The sequence below is a fragment of the Panicum virgatum genome, chromosome 2K, assembly GCF_016808335.1.
Source record: "Panicum virgatum strain AP13 chromosome 2K, P.virgatum_v5, whole genome shotgun sequence".
NCBI classification, from domain to species: domain Eukaryota; kingdom Viridiplantae; phylum Streptophyta; class Magnoliopsida; order Poales; family Poaceae; genus Panicum; species Panicum virgatum.
In genome coordinates this window covers 49,734,179-49,760,423 of record NC_053137.1, presented here as the reverse complement: position 1 = coordinate 49,760,423, position 26,245 = coordinate 49,734,179, and the positions used below count along the sequence as shown (strand labels likewise).

Sequence of the window (26,245 nt, the reverse complement as noted above, 5' to 3'; positions counted from 1 at the left end):
AGATTGGTTACCTATAGTTGAGTTTCCTTGATTCAGAATTTCAGAATGCAGCAGTAGGAGCATTACTGAGCAAATACTACATTTTTTCAAATGATGGCATTGCTGTAGCAACAGAACTCTTAACATTGTTTGACTGCTCTGGGCAGATTGTCTAAGTTTTTTTTTCAGACCGTGCCGTGTCATCATTCTGAGCAAATAAACTCGCTTTCATCTATTCCACTGACCACCGTTACACTCTTGAGAAGGACACCATATAGATCATCGAAATTAGTCCAATTCCAGCGCTCAACTTTATTGTTGAAATTTTGCAAGTTCCTGGTAGTTCCCCACTCTCACCTGCATTCTCCTGAACAAAAAAGATTGTGCTAATAGACATGGAAATGCTGGACATCAGCGTCACATAAAGTCTCTGAAAATACATGGATCCCCACAAATCTTAACATTATAAATTGAACTGAAATTTCAAAAGAAAAGGAAAAAAAGAACATGACGATTGCCAGTCAAATCTGAAAATTTTGTACACTTTAGTTTGAACGCACGAGTTGTTGTCAGTACAGCGTTATATTGTTCATCAAGCCATACCTTCTTTGGCCAGGCTTAGTTGCTCATCAGTCATCACCATGGATGGAAATGGGATCCTAACAGATATGATATCGTCAGGCTATGGAAAGAGGATTCTTCTTCTTCTTGGTGTCTACGACCCTCACCACTAGGGGACTCCTGACACGGTGCCTGCCGACGCCGTCCGACCAGGTCAATCGCCCGAACACGTACTCCCCCGGCAGGAAGAACCCTTCCCTCGCCCTGAACGTGACGGTGAACTGCTTCTCCTCCCCCGGCGCGGCGAACTCGAGCCGCCTCGGCCGCACGTCCACCGCCACGCCGCGCGGCTCGCGGACCCTCGCGTCGTACGCGGCCGCGCCGGCGCCGACGTTCCTCACCCGCCGCGTGACGGCGCGCGCGGCGCCGGTGGGGGACAGGTGCGGCACCGCGAAGGACGGGTAGTTGAGGTCCTCCGGCCTCGGCGCCGCCGCCGGGCAGGCGTACGGCGCGCCGTCGCCGCCGGCCATGAACGTGGCGATCGCCGAGGCGTTGTACCCGAGCGCGCAGAGGAAGCCGAGGTAGTCCGCGGCGCCGGCGTCGTAGACGAGGCCCGGGTCCGCCGCGCGGTTGGGCTGCACGTGCCCCGCGCCGTAGCCGAACGGCGTCGCCCGGAGGAACGACGAGTTGCTCATCGGCCTCCTCATGTTGTCCCGCACCCTGGCTGCAAAGCATCAACAACTTACTCAGTCGTGTAAGCAAGCACGACTTGATGGCGGCGGTTGGTACCTGTCGTCATGATCGCCGACTTGATGGCGGCGGGGCTCCAGTCGGGGTGGAGGGCCTTGAGCAGTCCGGCGATGCCGGCGACGTGCGGGCACGACATGGAGGTGCCGGACTCGGCGTTGAAGAGGACGCGGCGGTCGTCGAAGGCGAGCCCGGTCGGCCCCGCCAGGCCGGTGAACGCCGCGAGGATGCTGACCCCCGGCGCGGTGATGTCAGGCTGCCAGCAGAGGCGTGCAGGTACGGTCAGGATCGTCGGAGGGAAGCTGCAGATGGGGCGCGCATGGCGACCGGTCGCAGGGAAAATGTTCGGACCTTGAGGATCTGAGGCGTGACGGTGTTGGGCCCCTGCGACGAGAAGGCGGCCATGAACGGCGCCGGCTTCGTGTCCAGCGCGGTGTACGGGGCGGTGATGTAGCCTGATGCCGACCTGCGCGACAGGACGGGAGCTCAGGTATGATTAGCAGGCCAAAACATCAAAAAGGAAAAAAGATAATGGCCCATGCAGGTCTCGAACCTGCGACCTTCGCGTTATTAGCACGACGCTCTAACCAACTGAGCTAATAGGCCGGTTGAAAGAGTTTCCATAATAAAGCTATAAAATCTGTACTTACCTCGTAGAGTTCAGGTAGGCCAACAGAGCAATTCCGTCGGTGTAGGTGATGTGCGTGGCCGGGAGCACGTGCGCGTCGGCGATCATCTCGTTCCCGCTGGCCTCGTCGTTCGCCAGCACCAGCCCAACTCCGCCAGCCCGTCGAACCGCCTCGCCTTTCTCCACACGCGCGTTCTTCCCACGGACGCACACGACGATCTTCCCCTTGACCTTCGCCTTGTCCAGTGACCCCTCAATGCACAGCTTGCTACAGAATCACCAGAAGCGCAAATTTTGAATCGCAATCAAATTCAGCTATCAGAATATCAGAAAAGCAGCAATTTCGAGTTTGCAAGTCTCAGTTCTGAGCCTCATGGATGCTTACGCTTGTGCTGCAGTTGCATTGGCTCCCTTCGCTTCTTCCGAGCTGATCAGCTGGTAGTACTTGTTGCCAGGAAGGCGCGTTGGTGAAAGACTTTGCCCCTGCCAAAATCAGATTGTTCTACACCCCATCAGATGAATGCTGGAACGGCTGAATTCTGAAAGATGAACTGAGCTAGTAAGTATCTGCCCCCTGACTTTGATCCGCTTCTTGTTGTCGAGGACCAGGTACGCGGGGAACTCCCTGTCCATGGTGCTGGCGCCGACGGTCAGCAGCCACGGCGCGGTGTTGGACACGGTGCCGGCGGCGGGCCCGGAGTTGCCCGCCGAGCAGACCACGGTGACGCCGTGCCTGGCGGCGTGGAAGGACCCGATGGCGACGCCGTCCCGGAAGTACTCCGCGGGGGATCCCCCCAGCGAGACGGAGAGCACGTGCACGCCGTCGTGGATGGCCGCGTCGAACGCCGCGATGATGTCGGCGTCGAAGCACTCGCTGCCGTTGACGGGGCGCCAGCACACCTTGTACGCCGCGGCGTGCGCCCGGGGCGCCCCGCCCTTGGCCGTGCCGTTGCCGTAGCCGAAGAGGTTGGCCCCCGGGACGAGGCGCCCCGCCGCCGTCGACAGCGTGTGCGTGCCGTGCCCGTCCGTGTCCCGCGTGCTCGCCGGGCTCACCTGCTGCTCCTGCTGCCCGACCGTCGCCAGGTACCCCTTGTTGAAGAACCGCGCGCCGATCAGCTTCCTGCACGCAAAGACGAACACAAGCTAAGGGATTTTGACACTGAACTGACAAGATTAATGGCGGTGCTTAAGGCTGATAATGGCAGTCAACATTCCAGGATACTGTAGCCTGACAGAAGCAGAGGAATTGGGAGGGAGACAAATGTGATAAGATCATAAGGATGGATGGTCCGTGCTTGCAGACGACATGCTGTCTCTGAGAATTCGGTCATGAGCGCAGTTCATCAGGGCTTTGACAGAGCTGCACCTGCACGATAGATTGTCGAGCTAGCTGCAGTGTTGCTGCTGCTCTGCACTGCACTGCACCGCATAATCATAAAACAGGCGATGCTTGTGCTGTTCCGCAGGAACGATGAATGGACCCCCATCCAGCTCCGTCGATTTGCACATTTTCAGAGTTTTGTGCGTGGATTACCCCGTCCTCTTGGAGCTTTTCCGGAGACGACGCAGGCCGTGGCGTCTGCTTGCGGCTTGTCGATACATGAAAACCGTGGCGGTGATGCAGCGCTGCTGCGGCAGCGAGCTGCTCCACGGGGGCGGGCGAGGCCGATTTGGCAGGAAGCCAGCGCGACGCCCGAGAAGGGATGACGGTCATCCGGCCATGTAATCATGGGGAAGCGCACGGCAAAGAGGTCGAAATCTTTCTGGGGTTGGAGGCAAATGTTTGCAGAATTATGGCAGCAATCTGTGGTGGCAACAGCGAAAGGGGATCTGCGTGATCGGACCAGCACCAGCTCTGCGTGCCTCACATGCGTGATCCGCAGGGCTACACTGTGCTACAACGAGATGAACAGTAAGATGTTTTTTTTTCTGAAGTAAATGCACAGTAAGATGTAAGAATTGAAAGGTAGACGGGAGGCTCGCTCGTAGGACATCTGACATTTCCTTTGGACCTTGCTACACAGCACTTGCCTGTTTTGCCGCCCGATCGACGCTCAAGCTCAAACTTTCCTTCGAATGATCCAACTCCTTAAGGTCATATTCATTATCTTCTTCCTACTACTTTTCAAAAAAGATTATCTTCTTTCCACTCTTCCTTTCAAATAGGTAGCTAAACATGACGCCCCGCTCCAACCCACCCTGGTTGAGATCTTCTGCAATCGGAGCCATGGTGACTTTATCACTGGCGGGCCCACACAATGGTGACAAAGTCACCATGACTGCAATGTTAGAGGAGCAGCTCCAACCCCAACTACTCCTTCACTTCCATGGCAGGAAGAGGATCATTTGCAGTACTTCAGAGTGCGGTCGGATCACTGACATGTGGGCCGGTCTCACACGTTAGTGACCATGCATTACTGCACAGGAATCCTGTCCCGATGGCACCCATTGCCATGCTAACGTATTGCCATGATACACCTGCTTAATCCTTCCAAACTAGTTATCTTCCATTGTGTGCGGTTTGCCACGTTCCCGCCGACTCGTTACCTCTCACCCCAATGCTGGTTTTCTAGTCGCCCGGACAGAGCCGAACTTCCGGTCGACCAGCACGTGGTGGGTCCCACGTGACGCATTTATCTCATCTCTTCCTCCTATTTCCTCTAGCATCCATCCCTTCTCCCGTTGCCTTCCTTTTCATCTGTTCTCTCTCTCTTGGTCTGGATCCGGCTCCCAGCATCTCCGGCGAGCGGCGGGAAGATGCGGCGGCCTGGCGACTGATGGGCGGAGGAGGTGCGGCGGCGGCAAGGTGGGGCGGCGCCGGCAGGGAGGCGCGCTGCGGCGGGGTGGCATGGCGCCAGCGGGGAGGCACGCCACGGCGGGGGTGGCGAGGTGCCGGCCAGGCCCGCCGCCGACGGGGTGTCCCAGGTTGACTTTTTTTTCTTATTTTGTTGCACTTTTTTACAAAAAAAATTCCACCCGAATTCTTCATTGGTTTTGGATGCAAACTTTTTTTCTTGAAATTTTTTCACTTGATTTTCCTTTCAGTTGTTCACAATTTTTTCTTTTAAAATTTTTCTCATCAAATTTTTTTTCCATTTCCTTCAGATTTTTCTTATGAAAATATTTTTACCTGAGCTTTTTTTGTTTGGATGTAAAAGTTTTCTCTTCATTTTTTTTAAAAATTTTTCTACTTCAAATTTTTTTTGGTTCTCCAAATTTTCCCATGAAAATTTTTTCCGAATTTTTTTTGTCAGGAAACCACAAAAAACTACTGGAAAAGGAAAAAACGGTCTGGAACCTCCCACCAATGGTTGTCGGAAATCGACTGTACAGTTCCATTGTAATGGGCGACCGTAAACTAGCAAAACCGACCTCTCACCCTCATGTCCATCGCCACATCCGGAGTTTCCTCAATCCCTCCCTCCAACAGGCTCCCTTTATTAAGCATAACAATTGGAAGGAAGCTGGTTAGAGGTCAGACCCCAAGCTACAATAGACACGTGTGGAAGTCCTCACCGGAGGTCGAGAAGACAAATGAAACCGTATGTTGATAGTTGGGAAAAAAAAGTTGAGTGACATGGAGCTAAAATAAGATTTCCATTTCTTTACATTTAGCACCTTGTTCATATTGATATTTATAACGGAAGCTCTTGGCACTCAATTATGGAAGATGTTACAGCACACATTCTTTCTTCTATCACTAGACTTCTTTCATTTTTTATCCTACAGCAAGCGCACCCCTCCCCCCTTTCGGTCTCTCCTCTTGCCGGGCTCTGCTTGCCTAGCAGCTATCCCGCTGCCAGACCTGTGACCGTCACCCCATGCATGCTAACCAAATTAACCCATATCCGTGCTCCATCGCCATTGACGACACTACCCAGCAGCTGTCCTCTCTGGAGATGTTTTAATAAAGTCTATAGAACACACTGCTGCTATCACAACTCACGTTGCCGCTGGATATCCAGTACCCGTATCCAAATTCATACCCGTATTGTTTGGGAAGGGTATGGATTACTCGTTTACTTGTGGATATGGATAGGATAATAGAGGGTATTACCTGTTTCACCTGTACCCCCGGTCAATTAAAATATCAACAAGCAATCTCCTCCACCACGAAGCTGCGAACCCCTTCGCAGGGAGGCACATTTCTCTCTCCTCAAGCGCATCTTCTCTCTCTCACAGCATGAAGATCTTCCACCAATCTGATTTGTTTCGATTGGGAACTCTGGTGGCTCTGATCTAAGGCCTTTCCGACCGAATCATGCCTCTACGAGGGCGGCTGCGCATGGATCGCAGCCTTGGCGCGGGCCTAGCTCGCCATTCCCTTCGGCATCGGCGCGGCGGCGCCATTTTTACGGACAGGCAAGCTTCAACTGGGCTGCGCTTCGGCGCCATTTTTACGGACAGGCAAGCTTCAACTGGGCTGCGCTTCCGCCTCATCAAGGTTGGACACTGTCTAGATTAGTGTCCGCTTCTCTCCCCACTATTACCCATTGGCCTATCTGCCGGCGATCGCTAGGCAGCACTGTCTAGATTAGTGTCCGCTTCTCTCCCCCTATTACCCATGGGCTTATCCATCCCTGTTGGGTACTCCATCCGTTTCAAAATGTAGGTTGTTTTGACTTTTCTAGATTCATATATTTTGTTATGGACCTAAACATACATTATATCTAGGTGCATAGCAAATAATATAAATCTCAAAAAACTAAAACGACTTATATTTTAGAATGGAGAGAGTATTACCCTACCTGTTTGGTGTTGGGTAATTGGGGATGGGTAAGTTGTGGGCATGGGTACGGGTGACCCGTGCCTCTCCCCAACGGCATCGTGACTCACAACGTAACCCCCTTCCGGACCAAAGAGAGCTAGCTAGTGGCTTTCAAAATTTATCGATGGAAACTTCCTTGTTTCTATTGGGTTGAGCAATATGCTATTTTTTTAAAAAAAATTAAAACTGAAACTGCTGCTATCACTAGTAAAGCTATTGGTTCATCGTTTTCAGTTTTATAAATACAACTACTGAAACTTATCTTGCAAATGGCAGGTGTAAGTGTAACATGCATGCGTCAATGCATGGTCAACCTGAGGTTATGCACTTGTACTCTTACATAGCTGATGAAACGTAAAGAATTCATAAGTGAGGTTGTCCAACTAGTTGTCGGCACTCTCGTGAGCCGGCCCTAACATGTAGGCGAGTTTGGTAGGCCTATTGGAGTTCAATAAGGACAGTCGTTTGCAGAGAGCAAGGCTAAACAAAGTCCCTGAAACCGAAGCGGCTCTTTTGTCACCTCCCTGTTAGTTTACTTTCTACAACGCCGCGCCGTTCCAAAACCAGGAGAGCGAAAAGGAACATGAGCCAAAGAAGAGACACCGTCATTGCCACCACACTGCCACGGGTTAACGTTAAAGAAACGCGATCCATCAGCACATGAGAAACCCGCAGGGATAATGGCGTGGACGCTTTTTTTTTTACTAGTGGTCGCTGCAGGCTGCAGCTACGAGCGAGACGAGGCAGCGCCACGGCATGGACCACGGAGCACGGAGGGGGTGCGGGCGAAGCAAGGCCTGCCGCTGAGAGAGTAGGAGGGAGGGGAGGGAGACAGACCTGTTGCAGCGAACCTGCGCGTCGTCAGAGGCCTGCTGGTCCTGGCAGATTCCCCGCCACCGCGCCGGCGCCGGGCCCATGCCGTCGTCGCTGAAGCTGCCGGCCTCCGGCCACACCCCTACGCAGCACACAAGCAAACCTTGTTTAATCGCACGCGGGCATGGCACTGGCATGGCCCTGCGAATACTGTATTGCCCTTGCCCGTCGCCCCCGCCCCCGCGCACGGCGGCGGCTGAGCACAGTAGAGGGCCGGCGGCTGGGCCTGCCGCCTCTGCCGCTGCTGGGACAACGAGACGACGGAGCGAGCACCGGAGCAGGCGAGCTGTGGGGATCGGACTTGACTCCACATGCGGGATTCCCTGGCACGCCGCCGTGGCCGTCGCGCCCCACGCGCACGTACGGCGCGCGCGGAAAAGCCCTTTCCTTTGCTATGCCTGCCTGCCTTTCGCAGCACCCACCTCACGAGCGGATCCACGTACATGTACCGGCCGTCACTACGAGCATCGTATCTTGATAATCCTTGCATTGCTAGCAATATTTTGTTTTGCAAAATGATGATGCAAAGACCTTTTTTTCTCTGAAGGTGGTAAGTGATGAGAAACTTTTTTCGAAAAGAAAAATGATAAGATCAGCAGTCGCCTACTGTCCGTCCGTCTGTCCTACAGTAAGATCCAAGCAACCTATAGGCTCGGTTGCTTTGCTTCAGCTGCTGCAGAAGCAGAGCCGCAGCAGCTCCTCCGAGTCCGAAAAGCCACGGTAACCCCGGGAGAGGAGAACTGCCCGGAAAGCCGTAAAACCCGCGGCAGGGCGAGGCAGCCGTTCCCAGTTCCCACGGGGGTGCAACGGACAACTCCATTCCCATTCCCTCCGCTGCTGCGCCGCGCTCGGCTCCACGAGCGCGGAAACAAAACTCGGCAGTCATCGCCAAGCGCAAGCAAGCGTTTGCGTCCGCGCGCAGATTCTGATTGCAGCCGCTGCTGCCCTGTCTGTCTCTGCAACAACAGCGAGCAAGCAAGCAAGCGCCTCACAAGCACACAGAACCAGCCGCGAGCCTGTCCTGTGCTTCTCCCTCCGGCTTACACGGACGAGCTGGCGCGGCCAGAATTTGGACTGGTATTTTGGTCTCAAGCCTGAAAGCTAGGATTATTTGGAAGCATCCTGCTGATCTGATGCTAGCTATGAGTTAATTCGCTCTAGTTAACTCCCAATGCAATAACGCTCGTCTAGGATGGACGAGCATGGCCGGGAAGCGATCGAGAGTGCGTGCGTACCGGTGTCGAGGTTGCCGATGACGACGCCTTGGCCGAGCCTCGCCTTGGCCCAGAGGGAGCCGGGACTCACCCGGCCGCCCTCCTCCTCCATCCCCAGGAACTCCCACGACCGCGTCGTGTGCAGCCGGTGCCCCCGGTTCGGGAACACGGACACCACGCGCGGGTGCCCTGCGAATCAGATCATTTCCCAAGAAATTAAACGAGGTGTGTGGGGGTCGTCATCAGAGCTCAAGCGGGAACAGTGCCACGGCGAGATCATCCCGCAGCCAACGGCGGACAATGGGGGAGGGAGAGAGAGAGAGAGAGAGAGAGAGAGAGAGAGAGAGAGAGAGAGAGAGAGAGAGAGAGAGAGAGAGAGAGAGATGGAGAAGACGGCCGCGGCCGGCGGCGCGCGACGTACTGGAGAGCTCCGCCGCCTCGCCCTCGTCCAGCGTGGCGGCGAAGCCGTTGATGTAGCGGGTGTAGGAGTAGAAGATGGCGCCCCTCGCCCTGGCCTCGCTGCGCAGGACGGCGCCCAGGAGCTCGACGTGGGACCTCCTGGCGCGCGCCCGGCTCGACGCCGCCGCCGCGCCCGCCCGGCCGTGCGAGTGCCCGCCGAGGTAGACGACGTACGGCTGCGAGAAATCAAAGGGGAACCGACCCAGCGCAGCTTTTCCCGTCAGCAGGCCGGAACAGTGGCAATCAAACGAGGAAATGAGGAGGGAGTCAAAGCTCGAGAACAGTGGCGCGCACACATGAACACTCCCCCTACTCGCCTTTTTCTCAGCCGAGGCCGGGTGCTGCTGCAGAGCGCCGGCGATCAGCAGCAGCGCGAGGGGAGGAAGAAGACCGCGCCGATTTCCCGGGGAAGACGAAGCACACATCATCTCCCCCCGCGGGTGATGCTTGAGATAACAGCTGGTGATTATCGAGAGTGGAGTGGACAATGGAGCGAGGATTGGAAACGACGTTGGTGTGCCGAGTGCAGAGCAAGAGCAGAGCAGCAGAAGAAGAGTGGATGCGCTTGCTTGGGCACTGTTGGTTTTTTATAGGCAGGGCGCGAGGACGGACGGCATGGCACGGGGGTGGGTCTTGTCCTAACAAAAAGTAGTGGGGAGGAGCCGCTTTCTGTTGCCCGAAAAGGCCCTTTTGGTGGCCTGCCTTTCGGTTATCTCCCCACCCTGGGCCCTGGGGCTTGGGGTTATATACGCCGGTGAAAAGGAGAAACTTTCCGGGGATTTTCAGCTGGAGAGGTGATGATGTCGTCGGACTCGTGAGAAACACGAGGGCTCGTTGGAGGGTTGACAGGGCTTTGTGCTAGTCTGAACCATGGATTCCGCAACACGCTCCGTTAGCAGGGGCGGAGTTAACTTTCAGGGAATGGGATTCATTCGGAGTCTGCGGTTTAGCGCTTCAGTTTCAAATGATGTGGCATCATGTGGAATAGCATCTGCAGGGTAACTGAACTGTGTGTTGTGTTATCTTTTTTTTTTAAAAAAAACTGTGTGTTGTGTTGGCGGAAGGGAAGGGCACGTTGGTAATCAAAAGCTGCAAAAAAGTTGGGTTGGGCTGGTCAACCGACCAGTGTAGTGTGGGGGCCCAATATTTTGCTTGGGTCTCTTGACTTTTTATTTTATAAAGAGGGGTCTCTTGACTAACTTACGTAAGCCCAAAAATGCTGCTCTTACGCAAGCTCCAAAAATGCTTTGTTTTCCCAAAATGCTGCTCTTACGCAAGCTCTAAAAATGCTTTGTTTGTCCTAATCTGATTAGCTATCTGCTGAAGATGTAAAGAATAAAAAATCGTTTGTGTTAACCGTTCTGACCACTTTACTGGAGATATAAAGAACCATCTCGTTCTCCATTCGGTCTCCAATTCAGCATAATTTCCTTGCGCAGGATGATGTCACCCACAATCTTGCAAGGACAAAGTTTTCCTTTTTCCTGCAATTTTTTTTTAAGAACATGGCATTGTCTCCGGGCTCTGCATGTAGATGGATGAACATCTAATTCAGAGGCCAAAGATTTTTTCCCTCGAAGGCCACGGTTATTCCAAATCAGTGGATTTTGTAACCTTCAACTTAAGGTACGAGGAGGATAAGCAAGCCGTACACTGCAGGAACATCGAAGCTCTTGGATTTTGAACGACTTTGAACCCAAGCTGCAAATTCACACAGCCTTGTAGAGGCCGGCAAGGGCCTTGTCCTCCGTGCTCTGAACCAAGCCCGGCTGGTTCGCGACAGACCTGAACCACGCCCGCTTGTGATCCCTGGTGTATGTCGACGGGGTTCCGCGCCTCGGCGACCTCCTCCACGGGGATGTACCCGTAGCTGCCGTTGATCGGACCCGGCACGAACCCGTGTACCGGGTCCGATTAGTTGTCGCTTCAGGCGACATTTGCCGGACCCATCGCCTGAAGAAGGCCCACGCGGCCCACCAACGCCCTCCCCATCCTCCACGCCGCCGCCCGGCTCCGGCGCCGCCCCCGGCGCCTCCGCCGCTGCCCTCCACCGCCGCCGCCCCTAACCTTTCTCGCCGCCGCGCCGCCCAGCCACCGCCGCGCCGCTTCTCTTCATCCCCGCCACCGGCCACCACCCATCGGGGGTCCTACCCCGGCCGGCCGGCGGCGCTCCCGCGCCGCCTCGCCCTCCGCCGCCCAACCCGCCACCACCGCCGGGCCACTGCCGCCCCCGGCCCCCTCCTCTAAGGTCGGCGGCCATGGAAGCCCCAGCAACCCGGAAAATTAAGTTCCGCCATCGCCATCCACCACCCCGGCCGCCGGCGACCTCGCTGGCGGCCGCTCCCCCCACCAACCACCCCTCGCCAGCCACCCCCTCCCCCCTCCCCTAGCTCGCCGCCGCCGCTCCCCCTCCCCTGGCTCGCCGCCACCGCCCACCGGAGCATGAGGAAGAAGAAGGGGAGCCTTCAGGCGATGGCTTCGAGCTTTGTCGCGCGGGCAATATATAGCCCTGGCGCCGTGTACCCGGCCATGGCGCCGTGGATCGCCGCGTGCGTCAGCAGCGTGCAGTACGTACAGGCTGTCGGCCGGCGTTGGCCGGCACGGCGCGGATCATGTACGTCGGGTCGATGCACTTCACCGTGAGCGGCTCCCCGGCGTGGTCGTCCTCCGCTCACCACGCCCGCCCGCAGCTCGGCCTTCAGCCACGCGCCCACGTCCGGGGACGCCGGGTTGCCGGACTCGTCGCGCCGCTGCTCGCCGCCGCCGGTGGGCCGGGGGATGAGACGCTGCCCGGCGCCCTCGGCGGTGCAGGAACTCGAACAGCCCGCCGGAGGTGGAAGTCGTCCTCGTCCTCGGGGATGAGGCAGCAGCGATGTGGCCCGTGCTCCGGCCCACGAGCTTCACGAGCCCGACGCCGCTGGCCCCGCGACGTCGCGGGATGTGGACGCGGGACGGGTCGAGCACGACCTCGCGCTCGCGGCGCGGCTCCCGCGCGGTGGTAGGCTGCGAGAGTGCCGCTGCCGCCGGCGGCGGATGCGGAGGAGGCGTCGAAGAGGATGCCGCATCGCGCCGCCGTCCATGGCGTACTCGTATCACGATGCGTTCGCGTACTCGTGTCCGTGGGTCACGAGGCGATGCGGCGCGCCGTGACGATCCGGTACCGGGTGGGTAGGGGAGGGAGTGGAACGTGACAGGGCCACATCGCGGTGGGCTGGTCAATAGACTTCACCGTTGGGCCGGCCCTTTTTGCAAAGGGAAGAGCTCTTTGCTTGGTTCGAATTTCAAATGGGAGAGGCGAGAGCTCAACCCAGCACGGGCCGGGCCGCCGCCGGGGTCTTTGCTAGCGAGCAGCCGGTTCGCCGCGCCGGCCGGGCATGGCGGCTTGGTCCTTGGCGAGCGTTCCTCCTCCGCCTCTCTCGGACCGCGGAGGTCGGAGTCTGTGGCTCTGTGCCTGCCGCGACCGCAACCGCGGCGCCGCCTGGTTTCTCCGACGTGAGAGGCGAGCTCCAACTCCAAGCTTTAGCACTCGGCGAAGAAGAGGGACAGGGACTGGTTCTTGGTTGCGAACTTGCGACGCAAGAGGTACATTTCTATTCCTTCGAGACTTTGTCCAGTCACATGCTCGCACCGATCAAACACCAATTTTGGGAGTCAAGTACTCAAGTGTGCATACACATTGAGAGTGATGGGATCACTAACCAATTAACTTATTTCGGACTAATTTCTGTGAGCATTCCTTGGATCTGGTCTGAAGTTGACACTGACCAACCTAACCTAGTTCAGTGGACTAGCCCAAATGTGTTCCCTTCCCTCACGCGCTTATAATTAAATGTTGAGCCAACATGAAGGTAACTGTGGGGAGTTGGAAGGAACTTACATCATGATTACATCAGGTGGTCTAGCCATAGGGCTGCAAATTGGTGATGTGCACCTCCAACCCTCTTTATTAGTTCAAATTTTTATACTACTTCTTCAAAATGGGATCTCAATTTGAAGAAGTAGTACAAATATTTGAAGTAAAAAGGGTTGGAGGTGCACCTAAGGGTCACCAATTTACATCCCTATCTAGTCATGAGAATACTGAAGATTTAAGTTTCCCTATTTTGCCCTCTGAACTCTGAGGTTGCAGGATACTTTCCTCCTTTAATAGGTCAAAGTCTTTGTAGATGATGTATAGTGGTAACTGGAAGAGTATTTTGCCTGTGAATTTCAGAAGAGAAGGTCAACTGTGATGGAATACTTTGTTTACGAGTTAGGTCGTCTACAGTTTATTAAAACCAAATTTTATCTACTATAAATCTGATATCCTTTGAATGAAATCTAAATGCTAGTAAATTATAAAATTGCTGAAACTTAGAGTTGATACAACGACAGCCATCCATCTATATATGTGTAGAGTACTGAAGCTAGGGTCACCACTGCCAGCATCAAGTCTATACTCCTCTGTTTACTTAACATGAACTTATGCCGCTTCAGTTTTTTGCCTGCCTTCAACACTGCCATTCTGGAATCTGGACACTTTGACAATCTCTTGCTTTACTCAAAAGGACATATTTTTCCACAGCTGATCAAACTTGTAAAGGTGTGATCTCTCTCTCCCCTCTTCTAACTCCCTTTCTTCTTCTCATTGTCTCGGAGGCTCAGAGCCATAATATTAGCTATATGATACATTTGAATCCACTGGCTTATTCAGGCAAGAAAAACCTGGGAACTAAAGTTGTTTCTCTGTTGCAAGAAAAGAAATTACCACCATTTCCGTGCCCCTTTATCTTTAGCTTACAATGTTTCCTTCATTTTACTCCGCTGAAATAATTATGGAAGTAACACTAGCAGCAGTGCTATCTACTTATATGTCATTCTGTCTTAATGTTCATTCATCTTCTTTTCCCAGCAAGTGTATGTACTTTCATCATACCTCATCATTTTTTTTAAAAAAAAATCAGCAAGCCTGTGTGTATTTCTAGTGGCTTTAGAAGATCATACTTCAAATCATTGGCTCTCATTCAACAATAACAATTTTCTTACTAATTAGTAGAGTCGGTACGTCCTGGTTGATAAAAAGTTTGCATTCTTTTTGTAGATGTGATGTAAGGAGGTGGAATTTGTGACTGCGATCGAGTGTTGATTATTGCAAAATAGTTGTGCTGACATTTTGAAGTCAAACTGCATGAGAATAATGGTAGAAGTTGCTGTTCTTTTTGTGATAAAAAAGATAGGGATAGCAGTGGCATGTGAAACTCTAAAGTTAGCTAAGCCCTTGCTTGGAGACAATTCTGAGATGCGAATGGCTCTTCCAGTTAACATGAAATTGATAAAAGGTGAACTTGAAATTATTAATGCATTTCTTAAGGAAATCAGCATGAATGGTTGCAATAGTGAAATCATAGAAACTTGGACAGGACAAGTCCGAAGGTTGGCATATGATATGGAAGACATTGTGGATCAGTTCATGCATGTTGTCAGTGAATACCAACAGAAAGGGTCATTGTCCTGTGTGAGGAAAGTTTTCAAGAAACATCAGCATTTATTTTCACTAGATGAAATTGCTGCCAAAGCAGATATGATAAATAAAGAGCTTATGGAACTTTCAAATAGGATTGGTCGTTGGACCCAACTAATGCCTGGTGTGAGTTATAATCCTGCAACGAACTATGACAGTGAGCTAGTATATCAATCTGGACATGATCATTCTATCAATGACAATGAGCTTGTAGGAATCGATCTTAATAGAAAAATTTTGATTAAATCATTGCATCTACAAGATACTTCCCTCCGGATTATTGCTATTTGGGGTATGGGTGGCCTTGGGAAAAGCACCCTTGTAAATAATGTCTACAGAAATGAAACAATATCATCAAAGTTTAATTGCCACGCATGGGTTTCTGTTTCTCAGTCAAATAAAATGATTGATATTTGGAGAAACATGCTGAAAGAAATATACGGAAATGACAATAGAGCTTTTGATGCTGGAAGCATGAACAGTGCAGAACTAAGAATGGAATTGATGAAAATTCTTGATAAGAAGAGGTATTTGATCATATTGGATGATGTCTGGACAGCTGAAACTCTTTTTAAAATTAGAGAGGTTCTTGTTGACAATGGCCTGGGAAGCAGAGTAATAATCACGACAAGGATTGAGGAAGTGGCTTCAATAGCTGAGGATGGTTGCAAGATCAAGGTAGAGCCGCTAAATGACCATGATGCATGGCTTCTATTTTGCATGAAGACATTTCCAAAAACTAAGAATAATATCTGCCCCCCAGAACTACATCAGTGTGGTAAAGACATAGTGGAGAAATGTGATGGTTTACCATTAGCTATTGTGGCAATAGGGAGTTTGTTGTCCCTCAAAACAAGGAATATTAAAGAATGGAGACTTTTTTACTATCAACTTATTTCAGAGATACACAACAATGAGAACTTAAACCGAGTGGAGAAAATTCTAAATCTGAGCTACAAGTACCTGCCAAACTATTTGAAGAACTGTTTCTTATATTGTGCTATGTTCCCAGAAGACTATCTGATCCACAGAAAAAGATTGGTTAGAATGTGGATCGCTGAAGGGTTTATTGAACAAAAAGGTGTCTGCAGCTTAGAAGATGTTGCTGAAGTTTATCTGACAGAACTTGTCCAGCGTAGCATGCTTCAGGTTGTAGCAAGGAATAGTTTTGACAGGATACAGTGTCTTTGTATGCATGATCTTGTGCGTGAACTGGCTATTTTCCAATCTAAAAAGGAGAATTTCTGCACAATTTATGATGATACTCATGGGGTGGTGCAGGTGGGATCAGATCCTCGTCGTATATCAGTACTCCAGTGCAACAACGATATTCAATCCACCATAGATCCATCCAGGCTTCGCACCTTCATAGCATTTGAAACCTGCATAACAACATGTTCATGGTATTCTTTTATTCCCTCTGAGTCTAAGTACCTTGCAGTACTAGATTTATCAGGCTTGCCTATTGAGACGATTCCCAATTCAGTTGGTTTGCTATTCAACCTTAGGCTTTTGTGCCTCAACGACACAAATGTGAAGGAACTACCTAAATATATTACGAAGCTCCACAATTTACAAACATTGAACCTTGAGCGCACACAAGTGCTGAAGTTTCCGCAAGGATTTTCAAAACTGAAGAAACTGCGTCACCTACTTGCTTGGAAATTGCTAGATGCAACATATAGAAGTTTAAATAATTGGGACTCTATGGAGCCATCTGAAGGCTTCTGGAATTTGAAGGAACTGCAATCCTTGAATGAAGTTCGAGCAACTAAAGTCTTTGTTGCAAAACTTGGGAATTTATCCCAGTTGAGGTCCCTTAGCATTACTCGCATAAGGAGTAGCCATTGTTCACAATTGTGCAACTCCCTATCGAAGATGCACCAGCTTACAAGATTACACATAAGAGCAATCAACAAAGATGAGTTACTATTTATGGAAAATTTGACATTGCAAAACCCTCTTGAAAAGCTCGATTTGGTAGGGAGCTTATCTGAAGGAACTCTGGAATCTCCCTTTTTCTCTGCCCATGGAAGTCAACTTCTGCAAATAGAGCTAGCATGGTGTCAGTTCATAGGTAGTCCAGTGGCACAACTTTCTAAATTGTCAAATTTAACTGAATTACGCCTTACAAGGGTGCACACCAGTCAACAGATAAACTTCCTTGGGAAGTTATTCCAAAAATTGAAGAAGTTAGTCTTGTGGGATTTGCCACAGGTCAATCAAATATGCATACATGATGGTGCTTTGGTCAGCCTTGAATGTCTCCATATTGATAGCCTCAAGAAATTGCGGGATGTACCTATTGGTATCGGATTTCTCAGTTCTATCAAAGAAGCATACTTTACCAGGATGCATTCTGAATTTGTGAGGAACCTTCAAACGGTCAAGCTAAATCATATTCCGAAGGTCTACTGGTCAACAGAAGGCAAGTGATCACCTTCCGTGCCAATAGTTTTATGCTTTATTCAAAAAAAACAATTTATATTTGTACTTAGAAAATACAGACATTATTGTGGTTTATCGGTTGCAAACAAAACCTTTTCAAAAGTGAAGCTTGCTTGCCTCAAAGCGGTGGCGATTTCTGAGTTCAGTCCATCCTTGGAGCAAACAAAACAAGTCGTGTTAATAAAATTTAGTTTGAATTGCACAAAATTTTATTTCTATTTAGAAAAGCAGTTAGACAACTCTCGGTTTTGTTCAATTCTCTAAGCTTTGGGTAAGATAAGGAAATGTCACCGTTGAACACTTTGCATTGCTAGATTATGTGCGCCTCCTCTTTATGCCTCCACTTCTCTGTTTTAAATGCAGGGGTGTGCTCAGTTGAAAGAGAAGTCACTAACCTGCCTGGTCCAAGCAGCACCAACCCGCAGTGGCGCATTTTAGGTGGGTCAGGTTGGGTTTTCATCTAACTCGGTTTGTGAACGGATGATGAAGATGAATGGCAAACTTGCTGAAGACATGTGGTGAATTGATTCTACACTTCCACCATGGTTTCTTCGGTCACTGTGTTTCCCCAGCAAGCTAAGTTTTCATCATAATTTGCTGTTTCTCCTATGGTCACTGGTCAGTACGGCAGTGGTAACTCCTGGGAAATTCATTTTGCTGGGTGTCAATTTCAACGGCAGCTGGGACTTGCCACTGCAATCTTATTCGACAGGATGCACCGCGTCAATCTTCTGGTCCAAGAAGCTTCTTCACCGGGCCAGTTTCTTGTGGACTTCAGTCGTTGTCAGTTTCCATACCGTTGCATCTGAAATCATATACTACATCCATATGGATTATTATTACAGTGTTGCCAGTTTGGCGTTCTTGTGTAACTCTATTTTGGCTGCCATCTAGCATGCCACGTTGTAAAACTTTAGAATCCCTGGCTTAAAAATTCAGGTGAAATTTCGTATTTGCGACGTGGTTTATAGAAAAAAAAAATGGTGGGCGCCTGGATCTGATAGATGCACCAAATGAGCAAAATTATCCTAGGGAAATTCTGAAGAAAATGCTACCAGCGACCACGACTCTAATTTCGTTGGAAAAAATGATCAGCTGGGCACTTGGGATAATTAATCTTGACCATCCCGTAAAGGCACCACGGACTAACGCCATGGGGATGGGGCGTGGAGGCAGACAGGCAGTGACGGTCAGAACTCAGAAGTGTCTCTTTTGCTTTCTCTATCTGCCACGTAGAAATTCGCCATATTTCTACTCATGATACTTTTTTTTTGAAAAAGGGAAACTTTATATATCGAGGTGATACCTCGTCTTGAAAATTTCTCCATCTCTGCCGAAAGGGCACACAACCTACAAAAGTTTGACAAGAATCCTGACACACTACACACTAATGATTGTCAATTCTAAGACTAGACCGCCACTCATGTGCTCGGGCAAAAAAAAAATCCTTGACCACCTGTGCCAAAAAAATGAGACGCATTGAAGTTCAGCACGACATGGTGTTACGCGACTGTCGTCGCATTGAATTTGAAACACCACTCGCAGAGCATCTCTGGGTGAGCAGTGGCTGTGAGCGGTGCGCACGGGCTGCTTGAGGAAGTGGCGGAGTTGGTCAGTGGAGTTAACCGTCGGTAGCATGATCTCATCAGCAGCAATGTCTCTATCTCAAAATATCTTCAGAGAAATCATCTTACTATTACTAATTGGAGGCTCCTTTCGAAGCTTCACGTGAAGTCACATACGATCCTAGGTGGAAACTCTAAAAGATTAGAGAATCTAGAAATTCTCCCAAAAATTAGAAATATCTGCCCATCAATCCGATAACTCCAATCATAATAGTCGTTAGATCTGTTTTTTATAGGAATCTATTACCTTTTCTAATAAATTACTCACCTCAATCATCACCCACCTCTGCCATCATAAAAATAGACTAAAATAACCTGTATCTAAATTACACACCTCTGCCATTATCGAAAAATCTAGAGCAACCCCCTAATTTTATGTAAATTACCCATCTATGCTATTGTAAAAATAATGCAACTAATCCCCTAAATTTGTATATAATTTATCCAATTATGTCATTATTAAAAGTTAAATTACCCCCTAAATCTAAATCTAAATTATATAGTTATAACAAAATATTAAAGTGTACCAGAATAAAATTCTAAACTACTATTTCTATCGTTATTAATATATTATTTATGTTATTTTTATATAAAAATACTACCCGCAATATGTGTCACCGGCCATGTATTCATGTATGACGGAAGAGATAAGAACACCAATTCACAAATAAATAGTTCAATTAAATATATATCAAACATATATGGAAGAGTGATGCAAAATAAAATCTATTGTAACTAGATAATTATAAATATGTATTTTAGAGTACATGTTAGAATATTTAATAGATAGTTATAATTATTAGCTATATGATCTATTTTTATATTAACTAGTCTATCAACCCGTGCTCCTGCACGAGCTAGTGAGAGATATCTAATAATTATTTATCTCACACTCTCTTTAACTAATTAAATATTCTAATCCAGTATTATAAATATACATATTTATCATTATATAACTGTAATAAACGTGATAAGTTTAGTTACTAACAATTTTTTTCTCACTTTGCATCATACCTCCATATATGTTTGATATGTATTTAATTGGACACTTTGTTTGAGCTATATGAGCAATATGAAAATTGGTATTCTTATCTCTTCTCTTATACATGAATATATGGTGACACACACATTATGGTTAATATTTTTATATAAATAATAACATATACTAATAATGATAAAAATAGTAATTTAGAATTTTATATTGATGCACTTTAAGATTTTACTATAATAATATAATTTTAATTCAGATTTGGGGTTTATTTTAATTTTGTATAATGATATCATTGGATAATATATACGAAAATTTAGGGGGTTATTAGATATTATTTTATAATGGTATAAGTGGGTAATTTACATGAAGATTAGGGGGTTACTTTAGATTATTTTTATAATGGCAGAGGTGGGTAATTTAGATATGTGTAGGGGGTTACTTTAGTTTATTTCATAATGCCAAAGGTGGTTAATTTATTAAAAAAAGATAACAGATCCAATGGCCAGATGTTTCTGATTTTTTTGAGAATTTATAGGATTTCTCTATTTTTTAGACTGTCCATCTAGGATTCTAGGTGGCATCACCTGGAGGCTTCAAAAGGAGCCTCCAATTAGTAATAGTTAGATTCTAATTAGCACGTGCGGTAGCACGGGTTGATAGACTGGTGGTCTATAATTGCGATATGAATATTTACATAAAGCTCTCTAAAGTTTGCAAAGTAGCCCCCAAGTTTGGATCCTTTATTTCTGAGTCACCTCCAACCCCCTCTGCATATATTTGCATAATAGCAGTGTTTGATTCGTGTTGATTTCTAAGAATCATTTCACATGTCCTAAGAATGATACTAGAGCAATGTTTCAAGATTGCTAGGTGCTGAGCAAGGAGCATGAGGGTGCCTAGTGTTTCAAGATTGCTAGATTACTTTCATAGGAAGAACAGGCTGTATTCATAATCCAGTATTGATGCTATCTGTCCACATATTAGGTGTTCCACAACGTTTTAAACTGGGTAACTCAACTATGGCGGTTCACTCACTCTTATAAAGAATAGTATAAACTAATGCCGTCCGCGACTCCCATATAAAACTGAAGTCTCAAAACTAGTTCAGATGGAAAAAGTCTTGCAGTTTCCAGTCATGGTTTTGTCCTACTCGCTGGCCCAACTGTGGGCCTTTGATAGTGATCGGATTTCATGACCCAAGACTTAACTAGTCTCGTCCTGGGTAGGTCTTCCTTGAGGTCTTGTTTGGCAGGGCTCCGGCTCCAAAACCGGCTCCAGCCGGAGCCCTGCCAAACGGTGCTGAAACCCGACTCCAGCTCCAGCTCGGGCGCTGAAGCCCCGGGAATCCCGGTGACTGGAGCGGGACGGAGGGGGAGGAGCCACGAAATGGTAGCTCCAAGCGGCTCCGGCGGCTCCTCCATCTCGCCTCCCACCTTTGCCCTCCCCCCTTCCCGCACGCGTTGCGTCTCCTCGCGGCCTATTTGCGCGCTCCTCGGCAGCCGAGGTGCTGCAGCGCAGGGCGGGGCGGGAGGTCCAGCGGCGGCGGGCCACGATGGGGGTGAAGGACGGTGGCATCGCGGCTCGAGCAAGAGGAGGAGGGCAGAGCAGCCGGCGCCGCCATGGCCGAGCGGGACTGCGGGAGGAGGGGGCCGAGCTGCCGGCGCCGCCGTGGCCGAGCGGGAGGGGGGGACGGAGCTGGCACCGCCATGACTGAGCGGGAGTAGGGGCGGAGCTGTCGATGCCGTCGCGGCCGAGCCGAAGGAAGGAGGCGGAGCTGCCAGCGCCGCCATGGCCGAGCGAGAGGAGGGGGCCGAGCTGCCGGCGCCGCCGTGGCCGAGCGGGAGGAGGGGGACGGAGCGGGCGCTACCGTGGCCGAGCGGGAGTAGGGGGGCCGAGCTGCCGGCGCCGCCGTGGCCGAGCGGGAGTAGGGGTGGAGCTGTCGATGCCGCCGCGGCCGAGCCGAAGGAGGCGGAGCTGCCGGCGCTGCTGCGCCCGAGCGGGAGGACGGGGGGCGGAGCTGCCGGCGTCGCCGCGGCCGAGCCGGACGAGGGGGGCGGTGCTGCCGGCGGCGCCGCCCCCCTCGTCCGGAAGGAGGGGGCGGAGCTGCCGTGGCCTGTTGGGCAGCAAGAAAGGATAAGGAGAAGATGAATTGAGAAAAAAAAACTAGATAGACAGGGTAGTATGGTCATTTTATATTTCCTGTGTATATTAATAACTAGAAGGAGCTGTTTTGACAAACGTTTTCTAAAACGGCTGCAGCTCCACCGGAAAAGCCGCTCCACCAGTGAAGCCAGAGCCGGAGTTGTTTTTGACGGAGCCGGAGCCCTGCCAAACATGCCCTGAATCTGGCCTGAATGAGTTTTCCTTGGCCCAACCTAATATACTTATTTGAATGGACACAGCAGATACAGATGTTTTCCACATTGTGCTAGCAGTTACTTAGCTTAGACAATGAGTGGATGTGAATTACGATAGTGCTGACTTAGAGTCGTCGGTGACTAATGATTATTTCTATCATCGTAAGTAAACAAGGTATGAACACGCATACTAACTCGCTAGGAGTCAGCTAGTCAAGTCAACTAGACCCATGCTCTTAGTAACCATGGCATGATGCATCAACATACAGTACTAAATAGTAGGTCTTTTGCGTTTGAGTTTCGGAAGAAAAAGGTCAACTGTGTTGGAGTACTTGCTTTACAGTTTAGGTTGCAGATGGATTAGGAACCATATTATATATTTTATTGCCCAATCATCTGTAGTTAGTTCCCTTTAACTTCTGCAGCTGCTGAACTCTCTAGCATACAGGCGTACATCTGTATATATGAAGCATTATGGAATTGCTACATTGCCCGTCAACTCTGTACTCCTCTGTTCAATACTTCGACAACTGGTGCTGCATGCTTTAGTTTGGCCTTCATCTTTGCCCTTCTACACTATTGGATTTTTTTTGTTTTTTTTAAACGTAAGCCCGGCGGAGATTGCCGGACTTGTATTAATTAATAGAGAAGAGTTACAGCTAGGCCCAAAACAAAAAGAAACGAAAGCTGTACAGCCTACAGAGGATTACTTTAGTCCTTTCAGCGGTGCTCCGCTCATGGATCCTACGGCCGACCACCAGTCGCTGATGGATGTGAACGCTGCCCCGTGCCCCGTCGTCCAGATTTTTAGGCTGTAGCGGGCGGCATTGCATCAGGAGGTGTAGTATGGTCTCATACTCTCATCATGCGAGTGGCAAAGCATACAAGTCTTCTGGTCTGGCCATCCTCGGGTGATATCAGTCTGTCCGCTGAACAGAGCCTATTTTGATAGGCGAGCCAAGAGAAGAACTTGCATTTCGGTGGAGCCCAAGTGCGCCAGATGAGGTGTTCCTCTCCTCCATATTAGATGAAACCGATCCAATAAATTATGCCTCATAAGCTGAAGCCTCATGTATTCACCATGCTTTGTTAATTTCCACACTATCTTGAAGCCACATTCTTTTTGGACGGAGGGAGTCTAATGGATGGATATTAGTTCAGGTGGTAATAAGATAAAAATTATTATATTGACGAGCTAGTCTTAGGAATAGGTTGTCAGCTGGGCATAAGATTAACTAGCAGCAGGTGATATGTATGGGAAGGTTCAGATTTATTTCAGGACTAGAAATTATTAAAATGAAAAGTCGCACACATATGTAGCTGTATTAAATCAATTTTCTTTTGAGGAAAACTAGCGATCCAACTCTATTTTTTTTGAGCCGAACCTATCCACCTTTATTAATTATCAAATGTATAGGTATTACAAACACCAAAAGGTGGATTCAAGAACCATACATGACGACCCACATCACCATAGACGGCGCTACGTGCTATGTTATGAGCATCAGCATTGTGCTCCCTTCTCACATGAACAATTTCAGCAGTATCAAAGGAAGTCATCCGGGCTCTGACTTCCTCTATCACTTGACCATAAACTCCTTTGGATCCATCCCTGATGTTCTTCACCACGCTTGAGTTATCGGACGCCAAACGGAGCCTGGTAATCTGAAGATCAAGAGCAAGGGAAAGGCCCTCTCTGCAAGCCACGGCTTCCATCACCTCTGGATCCGTGATCCCCTTACTAATCAAGGCTGATGCTCCCAAAAAACATCCAGAAGCATCACGAGCAATTGCAGCAACTGAGGCTGTACATTCATTCTTGGAGATCGCTGCATCGACATTGATTTTTATCATTCCATCCGGAGGAGGTAGCCAAGTACCTGTACGCCGGATCACCGACTTCTTTCCCTTTTCTTTTGGTTTTTCCTCTCCGAGATCAGCGAGGAACCTCTCGACAAAACTGTGAGTAGAAAGAGGGCTCTGAAACTCTCGTTCATGAATAGCCTTGCGCCGAGAGTACCAGATCGCCCACAAAACAACAGCCACTCTAACAGCATCCGAGTGTTTTAGTCTTCTGAAGATCTCTGACAGCCAGGCTTTGGCGTCCCCTTCGTCAGAGAGGCAGACTGCTTCTAGGATGTGATCATCCTCAAGTGCCCAAACGCACCTTGCCATGTTACATTCAATCAAGGAATGTTTCCATGAGTCACACCCACCACAGAAGAAACATGCGCTAGATTGAGCCATATTTCTGTGATGTAGAACTTCACCTACCGGTAAGGATTGTCTCGCCAGTCTCCATAGGAAGATCGAGATCTTTGATGGGACCCTAACACTCCATAGAGATTTCCATTCATTAGCCTCTGCTTTGCGGTCTGAGCGTCCAGGAATACTCCTCAATGCATCATCAACCTGGTCCCGCCGATTCAGCAGCAAGAAGTAGGCCGATCTGACAGTAAACAAACCCCTTTTTTCCGGGTGCCATGCCCAGAAATCATCCTGTTGTCTGGTACAAATTGGAATGCCGGCAATTGTATCAACATCAACAGGGCTGAACACTTGGTTCAATTTATCCCAATCCCACGATGCTTCTGCATGATTGATCAATTCAGAGACCAGCTGAGGAGGATTCGGTACTGCAGTGGGAATAGGTCTCCTCAAACTACCAGACGGTAGCCAGTTCATAGTCCATATATAAGTAGACTCCCCATTGCCAATTCTTCGTATTAGTCCCTCTTTCAGGATCTCTCTCCCGTCCAGGATCGAACGCCAAATTTTGGACGGAGAAGACCCGAGCTCAGCTTCTAAGAATTCACTGCTCGGGTAATACACCGACTGAAGGACCCTAGCGCTCAAAGAGTTCGGGTCCTGCAGGACACGCCATGCTTGCTTAGCCAATAATGCAAGATTAAACAGCTCCATATCTCGAAAGCCTAGACCACCTGCAGACTTGGGTTTCACCATCGAGTCCCAAGCTACCCAGGCTGTCTTCCTCCTCCCTTCCTTATTCCCCCACCAGAAATTTCTGATCACTGATGTCAAATGTTCACACAAGCCTTTTGGTAATCTGAAACAAGACATCGAGTAAGTGGGTATAGCTTGAGCCACTGACTTGATTAGGACTTCCTTTCCCCCAGCCGAGAGGCATAAGTCCAGCCAGCCCTGAACACTACTCCAAACCCTGTCCTTGAGGTATTTAAATGCCCCAATAGTTGGGGCACCAACCTCAGTTGGCATGCCCAGGTATTTTTCATTGAGGGCCTCATTTTGGACTTGCAGAATACCCTTAATCCCATCCCGAACCTGCTGTCGCACCCCCTTGGCAAAGTGTATGGAGGACTTCTCCATATTAATCTGCTGCCCCGATGCATTACAGTAGGATACCAAAACATCCTTGAGCACGGTCGCATTCTCATTGTTTGCTCTAAAAAACAGCAGGCTGTCATCGGCAAAGAGTAGGTGGCTAATCACCGGTGCAGATGCTGCCACCTTAATACCATTGAGTACAGATGACTGAGACTTTGAATTTATGAGGCCAGAAAGGCCCTCTGCTGTTAAAAGAAACAAATAAGGAGAAATGGGATCGCCTTGTCGTAATCCTCGAGTTGGTTTGAAACTCTGCAACCTTTCACCATTAAACAATACTGAAAAGGAGACTGAAGAGACCAACCTCATTACTGAGTCCACCCATGACTGATGAAAGCCAAGATGACTCATCATCGCTGAGAGAAAATTCCACTCGACACGATCATAGGCCTTTTTCATGTCTAACTTGAGCGCACAACACCTAGCATCTGTCGCCTTCTTTTGCTTCATAAAATGAAGACATTCATAGGCAGTAATGATATTGTCTGTTATGAGCCTGCCTGGAACAAAAGCCGACTGCTCTTCAGAGATAATATTTGGGAGAACTGCCTTTAGACGGTTTGCTATCACCTTGGAGGCGATCTTATAAAGTACATTGCATAGACTAATTGGCCTGAATTGCCCAACATCGTCCGGCGCAATTACCTTGGGTATCAGCACAATTAACGTCTCATTTATTCTTGAGAAATCCTCCTCACCCCGCAACAGTCTTAGAATTATTGCCGTAAT

At 49.3% G+C, this 26,245-nt stretch overlaps 3 protein-coding genes, 1 non-coding gene and 1 pseudogene across 5 annotated transcripts; 1 reads left to right on the top strand and 4 right to left on the bottom strand.

Annotated features, from left to right (window-relative positions):
- Positions 1–350: 350 nt before the first annotated feature.
- LOC120682413 (subtilisin-like protease SBT5.3) lies at positions 351–9,890 on the bottom strand. Its single transcript, XM_039964323.1, has 10 exons — positions 9,547–9,890; positions 9,192–9,405; positions 8,792–8,959; positions 7,521–7,638; positions 2,495–3,035; positions 2,301–2,398; positions 1,938–2,183; positions 1,639–1,753; positions 1,330–1,543; positions 351–1,264 (listed from the first exon to the last, which is right to left on the bottom strand). The coding sequence occupies exons 1-10, from the start codon at positions 9,655–9,657 to the stop codon at positions 657–659; spliced, it is 2,433 nt and encodes an 810-aa protein (XP_039820257.1). The 5' UTR covers positions 9,658–9,890; the 3' UTR covers positions 351–656.
- On the bottom strand, positions 1,820–1,893 carry TRNAI-AAU. Its single transcript has one exon. It is a non-coding gene; the product is annotated as a tRNA-Ile (tRNA).
- A 1,048-nt stretch (positions 9,891–10,938) lies between the features above and the next one.
- LOC120695400 lies at positions 10,939–12,309 on the bottom strand (annotated as a pseudogene).
- A 258-nt stretch (positions 12,310–12,567) lies between these two features.
- LOC120682406 (disease resistance protein RPM1-like) lies at positions 12,568–18,129 on the top strand. 2 transcript variants are annotated; one of them, XM_039964301.1, is made up of 4 exons: positions 12,568–12,811; positions 13,706–13,811; positions 14,310–17,157; positions 17,541–18,129. In XM_039964301.1, the coding sequence occupies exons 3-4, from the start codon at positions 14,397–14,399 to the stop codon at positions 17,639–17,641; spliced, it is 2,862 nt and encodes a 953-aa protein (XP_039820235.1). In that variant the 5' UTR covers positions 12,568–12,811; positions 13,706–13,811; positions 14,310–14,396; the 3' UTR covers positions 17,642–18,129. The 2 variants fall into 2 exon arrangements, with proteins under 2 accessions (XP_039820235.1, XP_039820244.1); XM_039964310.1 differs by having other exon boundaries at positions 12,568–13,811.
- A 5,419-nt stretch (positions 18,130–23,548) lies between these two features.
- Positions 23,549–24,325, bottom strand: LOC120695399. The gene has a single exon (XM_039978663.1). The coding sequence runs from the start codon at positions 24,323–24,325 to the stop codon at positions 23,549–23,551; it is 777 nt and encodes a 258-aa protein (XP_039834597.1).
- Between the last annotated feature and the right edge of the window lie 1,920 nt (positions 24,326–26,245).